General features: G+C 48.2%; 1 protein-coding gene across 1 annotated transcript; it reads left to right on the top strand.

Moving 5' to 3' along the window:
• Positions 1-6,493: 6,493 nt before the first annotated feature.
• On the top strand, positions 6,494-8,093 carry LOC105052676 (U-box domain-containing protein 8). Its single transcript, XM_010933579.4, has one exon. It carries the CDS (start codon positions 6,716-6,718, stop codon positions 7,814-7,816), a length of 1,101 nt encoding a protein of 366 aa, XP_010931881.1. The 5' UTR covers positions 6,494-6,715; the 3' UTR covers positions 7,817-8,093.
• The last annotated feature ends 321 nt before the right edge of the window (positions 8,094-8,414 follow it).

Here is an 8,414-nt window from a genome sequence, read left to right as displayed (position 1 = left end):
TGCTTGAGGGTTTGAAAGAAGGGCAAGCACCGTTCGACCGACCTTGCGACGAAGCGATTAAGGGCCGCTATCCTCCCCGTGAGGCGCTGAACCTCTTTTATCGACTTTGGAGCGGCCATCTCCTGGATGGCGCAAATTTTCTCTGGATTGGCCTCGATTTCGCGTCCTGATACCATGAAGCCCAGGAACTTCCCTGAGGTTACGCCGAAAGCGCATTTAGTTGGGTTCAGCTTCATTCTATATTTTCGGAGGGCGTCGAAGATCTCCTCGAGGTTGGCGACATGATCTCTGGAAGATTTGCTTTTTACGAGCATGTCGTCCACGTAGACCTCCATGTTACGACCGATCTGCTCCTTGAAGATTTTGTTTACCAACCGTTGATAGGTTGCGCCCGCATTCTTGAGGCCGAAAGGCATGACCTTGTAACAGTAAAGGCCACGATTAGTGATGAAAGCTGTCTTTTCTTCGTCTTCCGACGCCATTCTAATTTGATTATAGCCGGAGAACGCATCCATGAAGGTGAGGAGCTCATGGCCCGAGGTCGCGTCCACCAGTTGATCGATTCTGGAAAGGGGGTAGCTGTCCTTCGGACAGGCCTTATTCAGCTTTTTGAAGTCTATGCACATCCTTCACTTGCCGTTTGCCTTTTTGACGAGGACAACGTTGAAAATCCAATCAGGATAATTGACTTCCTTAATGAATCCGGCCTTAAGGAGCTTATCCACTTCCTCGGCTATCGCATTCTGCCTCTCCGGAGCATGACTTCGAATTTTCTCTTTCGTCGGTCGATGTTTTGGATCGATGGCCAGATGATGCTCCATGACTTTCGTGTCAATCCCCGGCATGTCTGCTGGAACCCAAGCAAAAACGTCCGCATTCTTTTGTAGAAAATCAATGAGACGCGCCCGCACCTCCTCCCCTAGGTTGGAGCCGATCATTGCTACATGCTCCGAGTTTCCGTCGTTCAAAAGGATTGGTACCAGATCTTCGATGGGGGCACCCCTCTCTTCGGTGAGGTCATCGCGAGCATCCAGTCCATCGACGGGGCAGGAATCAGATTGACCGCCTCTTTGCAAGGCTATATTGTAACAGTGTTTGGCCAAGGCTTGATCTCCCCAGACCTCTCCGGTCCCCTGGTCGGTGGGAAACTTCAACTTCAAATGGTAGGTCGATAAGATGGCTCGGAGAGCATTGAGGCCAGGTCGGCCGAGGATTGCGTTGTAGGCGGACGGCGCCTTCACTACCAAGAAATTCACCAGAGCCCTGGATTGCCTTGGGTATTGACCTGCGGCCACAGTCAAGGTTATTATCCCTTCCATCGGAACGGCGTCGCCGGTAAACCCTACCAAGGGGGAGCTAATCGGCCTCAGATGACCGTCAAGAGTGGTCATTCTTGAAAAGGCATCGTAGAACAAGATGTCGGCCGAACTTTCATTGTCGACAAGAATGCGACGGACGTCATAATTTGCTATATTCAAGGAAACTACGACCGCGTCGTTATGAGGGAATTGGACTCCCTGAACGTCCTCTTCAGTAAAAGTTATGGGCTCTTCAGTCTTTTGTCGCTTGGGGGATACAGCCGGTATATGGGTCGTTTCCTGCCGGGATCCTCCCGAGATGGTGTTGGCGGAATCCGTCGGGGGCCGATCGTCCGACCCCTCCATGCTGGCGACCATAACCGGAGGATGCGGGGCCTGGGAAACCAAAGGCGAGACCGGGGTCCGGGGCATGGCTGCGGAGGCCATGGGTAGCTGTGCGGACGCTTCGTGGGAAGGATCAGGCAAGGAGTGGGTGCCGGAGGAGACGATCGGAGGCGGCCCCGTTGAGCGCTCCTTTAAGAACAAGGGTACTGCGAAGGCACAGCCCCCCTTCCTCTAGCACCAATCCTGTTGGTGCAAAAATCCGCCTGCGCCGGAGAAGCTGGAGTCGAGGGAGTCGCGGTCGCCGCCGGGACCTGCAAAGGAAGTCTAAACCGGAGGTGGGGTTGCTCCGACAAAACCCTCCGACGCTCAAGTCAGTTCTCTGCCTCAACAAGAATGGAGTGCTCGAACGGAGAATTTAGCAGAGTTTTGAGGTAAAAAATAAGAGCTTATAGAATAACGTATCTGGGGTTCCCCTTTTATAGACGGAGAGGGCAACAGATTGATAGCGACGCCTGTAACCGTCCGGTAGTGGGCCGCCCAGAGTCAGGAGGATTTTATTGTGGAGGGTGGTGGACTGGGATCGTGGCTATCGCCGTGACTCGCCACGTGGAATCAGTTACGGGGAGTGGAGCGGCATTCGCTGTCATGACTCGTCAGGGGATGGTGGAATCGCACGGGATCCGTCGTAGGGAGTGGAGCAGAATCGTGGCCATTAATATGGCCTGTCAAGGAGTAATGGAGTTGCGTATGGTCCGCCGCAGGGGGTGGAACAGTGTTGTCCGTTACTGTGGCCTGCCAGGGGGTCCAGACTTGTCGGCCGAAGTTCGGTTGGAGTTGGTAGCGAGGTCCGGCACCCTTAGGAGTTTGGGCGAGGTGTTCCCGGAGTCGGAATGGAAGACGGAGTCTGGCTTCCGTAGGAGTCCGGACGAAGTCTACTTGCAGTCGGGGTCGTGGGCGGAGTCCGGCTCCCGTAGGAGTCCGGGCGAAGTCTTCCGGCAACTAAAGTTAAAGGTGAAGTCCGGCTCCCGTAGGAGTCCGGACAAGGCTTACCAGCAGTTGAGGTTGAGGATGGAGCCCGGCTCCCGTAGGAGTCCGGGCGGAGTCTACTTGCGGTTGAAGTCGTGGACGGAGCCCGGCTCCCGTAGGAGTCCGGGCGAAGTCTTTCTGCAATTAAAGTTAAAGGTGAAGTCCGGCTCCCGTAGGAGTCCGGACAAGACTTACCAGCAGTTGAGGTTGAGGACGGAGCCCGGCTCCCGTAGGAGTCCGGGCGGAGTCTACTTGCGGTTGAAGTCGTGGACGGAGCCCGGCTCCCGTAGGAGTCCGGGCGAAGTCTTCCTGCAATTAAAGTTAAAGGTGAAGTCCAGCTCCCGTAGGAGTCCGGACAAGGCTTACCAGCAGTTGAGGTTGAGGACGGAGCCCGGCTCCCGTAGGAGTCCGGGCGGAGTCTACTTGCGGTTGAAGTCGTGGACGGAGCCGGCTCCCGTAGGAGTCCGGGCGAAGTCTTCCTGCAATTAAAGTTAAAGGTGAAGTCCGGCTCCCGTAGGAGTCCGGACAAGGCTTACCAGCGTTGAGGTTGAGGACGGAGCCCGGCTCCCGTAGGAGTCCGGGCGGAGTCTACTTGCGGTTGAAGTCGTGGATGGAGTTCGGCTCCCGTAGGAGTCCGGGTGAAGTCTTCCTGCAATTAAAGTTAAAGGTGAAGTCCGGCTCCCGTAGGAGTCCGGACAAGGCTTACCAGCAGTTGAGGTTGAGGACGGAGCCCGGCTTCCGTAGGAGTCCGGACGGAGTCTACTTGCGGTTGAAGTCGTGGATGGAGCCCGGCTCCCGTAGGAGTCCGGGCGAAGTCTTCCTGCAATTAAAGTTAAAGGTGAAGTCCGGCTCCCGTAGGAGTCCGGACAAGGCTTACTAGCAGTTGAGGTTGAGGACGGAGCCCGGCTCCCGTAGGAGTCCGGGCAGAGCAATGGGAGTTTACCAACAGCCGTCGAAAGTCGGAAGAGACTTGCGAGGGTCAATCCCGCCAAGAACTTCGGTCGAGGGTATTTTATACCTAACATCTAATATTAAAATTTTATCCTAATTTTAGTGGCAATTCAAATATATTTAAAAATAATTTATTGTCATCTATTTTGATTCCTATTTTGATTCCTATTCAAACACAAACCAAATAGAGCATTGGACATATCCATCTATGCCTCCCATGGTCCTAAAAGAGACCGAAGTACTACTTAGCACTCTTTGGTTGCATTTGATTGAGAAATGAAATAATGGATGGCCTACTTGAGTGGGGAGTTTTGCTCGAGAGATGAGAATATATGAGACAATCAAGTTAAAACTGGTTATCAAAGCATTTGAGTCTTTCTTGATTATTTGAGATAGGATAATATTTTATTTTTTGGTTGTATAGATAGGATAAATTACTTCAAGGTGCTTTAAGTTACTTAAAAAAATAAGAATAGAAAAATACAAAATAATTTAGTTGTGAAATTCGCAAAATAGTGCAACATATGAACATGACGCCATTGTAATTAAGCCAGCCTCCAGGTTGCTTCTTTTCTGTCTTCCGAAATGGGAGTTTTTACTTGTTGAGATTTCTTCCTATTATTTGCTGAGGTAAAATTTCTGGAACGACTCTAGAATGAGGGTGCTTTTGTTGATAAAAGTATCATAATTAATCATAGGATCAAAAGAGGATGCATGCCATTCTAGGACAAAAGTTACTCCAGCTCTGCTTTTGGATTAGTTATTCCAAAAGTCGAAATGTTTGACCAGAATAATTACTCCTTTACCATTAAAGCTGTTTAAAATATATTCAGTAAGAATAAGACTTATTCTAACCTTTGCTTCTGCTTTATTCCCATATCAAAATGCAGCCTTAGCATCGAATAAACAACAACATATTTAGTTTTGTGACGCAAGGTTAAGGTTGGTAGGAAGGGAAGCGAGCTGCCAAGTCATGAGGTTTTGTTATGGCACTTGAGGCTAGCTCTTTAAATAGAGAATTGTATGGAATATGCTTCATTTCTGGTGTAATCCATTAGGTTCAGTCTTTTTCTCACCAATAAAGACTCTGCTCAAGTATGGTCCACTATGGAAGTTTTCAAATACTAGCCAACATTGGAATAAAAGAAATAAAGTGCGTGCAATAATATCCGCCATCAATGTAGTCAAACATTTAGCCTTTTTAAGAATACATTGAAGGATACATATGAAGGGTGCAATCAGTTGAGGAAGCTTTCAAATTTTAGCATTATATTGATGGCAAATTATAATTGTTAGAGCCAGTCTCATTAGAGTATGATGCTAGTTTTGTTAGCTTTGCCTATGTTTATACCTATCCGAACTTATTAGTCTGATTTTATTCAATATTCAGGAACAGCTCAAGTCATTGATATGAAATGTACTATTAATCTATTATAAAGGTGACATTAATTGCTTTCTCAATAAAGATGCCATTAATTGGACCGATGAACAACTTATTATTAGTTGATCATCATAAAGAATTTCAACATAACATTTTGTTAGCTGAGCATTAACCCTTTATGAATTATTCTAACATTTTCACTTTATGGCAATAAAAGTATAAGGATTTAGGATGACAGAGATAAATCACATTTTTCTGATAATAACGTTTTATTCTTGAAGATGATGTGTCATCGTCCATGTTAATAGGATCCGGCTTGTCCTTTTTCAAAAATAAAATTGACACAAATGATCGTTTGGAGCATAACTTTGTACACTTGCATTACTTATGGGTATGATGCATTTACCTTTTATGGAAACAAAAGAATCTTATCTTTCATGACATTTCATCATCCAAACATTGAGTACTTTCTCTAAATTATGCTAACATTTCCAATTTAGGATAAAAAGGAATAAAGATTTAAGATGATGCAGATAAATTATACTTTCCCAACAATCCCAATTTAAACTAAAGGATGATGTGTTGCTGTGTTGTTGTGCATGTTAGTAGCATGCTACCTTTCTCTTCTCAAACAACAAAATTGATATGCATTAGCATTGGTGCACAACATGTACATCTGGAGTGCTTATGGGTTCAATGCACCTAACTTTTATTGCAACAATAGAATCTTAACATTGCATGACATTTCATTAGCTATAGTTTCAGTGTCGATAAACTATGCTAGCAGTGCCAACTTGCAATAAGAAAAGATAAAGATTTAGTGTTACATAGATTGTACTTTTTCTTAATAATCTCAATTTATGCTCGATGGTGTGTCGTTATGCATGTTAGTAAAAGTAAATGTGCATTATGATGTTTCAGTGCTTATGGGTGCCAACCTTCTAACTTTTTATGATACCAACGGTATCTTAACCTAACACATAAGATTTATGCTAATAATAAAACTCTTACATGAACTATCAATTAAATATTATCCCTCTGTAAAATATGCCAATGCTTTAAACTAACAATAGAAAAAGAACAAGGATTGAGTGTTACGAAGATAAATTACACTTTTCTATCTTAATTTTTAGTCAAAGATGATGCGTCCTTGGGTATGTCAGCTTGTAGAACTAGAGTGAACGCGCGTAGCCGTCTAGGGTGCAACTTGTACATTACACGTATGTTGCACCTAACATTTTTTTTTATGGTAACAAGAATATCTTTATCAAATACAATAAGTTATATCCAGATTAAAACAAAAGATGAAGAAGAAATTAGGGTGATACGGACAAATCTGATGCCAACCCTAACAATTTTGCATGGCACCAACGCAAAATTGGAACCGAAACCTTGCACGAATGTGAAGGCTGTCCCTGTCCCCGCCCATCTCGTCCCGGATAAACATCACACTCTAACCCCACCATTTAAAACCCCCAAACGATCCCACCCTCTTTCCCCCACCCCACCACAAATCCCCATCCAAAGCAGGGTCATTTCCGGAATCAAAATCCATAGCCCCCTTCTCTCTTTCCTCTCTCCCGAGTTCTTCGGTTCTTCCTTCTCTCTTCTTCCCTGGTCTCCGCCCTTCCCGAACTAACCCCCCCTCCCCCTCCCCCTCCCAAACTCTTCTCTCTCCTCTCTCTCTCTCTCTGTCGCTAAGCAAGCGGGTCCGATGGAAGTGGAGTTCCCGGACGACTTCCGGTGCCCGATCTCGCTGGAAGTCATGTCCGACCCGGTGATACTATCCTCGGGTTACACCTTCGACCGCGCCTCCATTCAGCGTTGGCTGGACTCCGGTAACCGCACCTGCCCGGTGACCAAGCTCCCGCTTCCCCCTCGCCCCTCTCTCATCCCGAACCACGCTCTCCGCAGCCTAATTTCCAACTTTGCCCCCACCGGCGTCCCTAAAACCCCTCCCTGCTCGTCCTCCGGCCCCCACGCCCTCCTCGCCTCCCTTTCGTTCCCTGCCGAGGCTGACACCCTAGCCGCCGTCCTCCGCCTCTCCAAACGGAGCGCCGCCTTCCGCCGCCTCGCTCTTGACGCCGGCGCCGCTTCCGTCCTCCTCCGCCACGCCAGCTCCGGCGACCGCCCCGACCTCCAGGACCTCGCCCTCCGCGCCCTCCTCTACCTGAGCCTCGACGGCGATGATGCCCGCGTTGGCCTCGTCGCCGAGGGCGCCGTCGACCGCCTCGCCGCCGCCCTCCGCTCCTCTCCCAACGTCGCCGCCCTCGCTGCCACTTGCCTTACCAGCCTGGCCATGGTCGAGGTCAATAAGTGCACCATCGGCGCCCACCCCTCCGCGATCGCCGGGCTGGCGGTGCTTCTCCGGGAGGGGAAGGGCCGGGAGCGCCGCGAGGCGGCGACCGCCCTCTACGAGCTTTGCAAGTTCCCCGAGAACCGCCGCCGGGCGGTGCGTGCCGGTGCCGTCCCGGCCCTCGTCGACCTCGCCGGCGCTGGCTCGGAGAGGGCGGTGGAGGTGCTGGGCCTCCTCGGGAAGTGCCGGGAGGGACGGGAGGAGATGAAGAGGGTGGATGGATTCGTTAGGGTTTTGGCCGGGGTTTTGAGATACGGCAGTTCCAGAGGCATCGAGAACGCTCTCTTCGTGCTCAATTTGGTCTGCTCTGATAGCAAAGAGATGGCCTTGGAGGCGAGAAAAGAAGGAGCTTTCGAGCTTTGCTTGGCTTTGGCTGGCAACGAGAATGGAAAGATTGGGAAGAATGCGGCGGGATTGGCTCGGACCCTGGAGAATGGACAACCGGTCGACTTCTTATGAATTGGGCTTCTTCTTCCAGGGTTGCGAAAATTTTGCATCGAAATGCATCTATCTGACAGAGGTGAGTGGAGCCGCTGCAATGATTAATGAGTTTCTTTGCTCTGTTTCAGCTGAGATGACTGCTCTGTGAAAAAGGATGTTCTTTTTGAGGCTTTTCTCTTCTAGCTTTGTAAAATTGGAATAAGTAGTCCTGTTCATATCGAAAAAGGTTGTAACTTTAATCAAACCTATAACTGTTCAGATGAAAATGCAATCTGATAATTATATTGTTTCTTTCCATCCAATCTCACTACAACTGTTTGGGAAATTGGTTTAGATTTCTTATTGTGGGAGTAATCTAATTTCATGAGTTCACATTGCATTGTTTGAGTTTTTTTTTTTTTTTTTTTGTCTGTTTGAGATTGATGGGATAGGTTCATTGCTGAAATGTCAATCAAATTTTGGTTTGAAGGCTAGCAGGTATTCTTGCTCTGAAGTTCATGTGTGGTATACTTCATGCCGTTTACTTCTTTTACTAATTTAGAGCTATGAATCTTCTTCATCACGACAAGGAACAATTTTTTTCTGGCAGTGAGTAGAGGCTTCGTAGCTAAATCTA

Source organism: Elaeis guineensis, chromosome 10, assembly GCF_000442705.2.
Source record: "Elaeis guineensis isolate ETL-2024a chromosome 10, EG11, whole genome shotgun sequence".
In the NCBI taxonomy this organism is placed as follows: domain Eukaryota; kingdom Viridiplantae; phylum Streptophyta; class Magnoliopsida; order Arecales; family Arecaceae; genus Elaeis; species Elaeis guineensis.
This window is presented reverse-complemented; position numbering and strand designations above follow the sequence as displayed.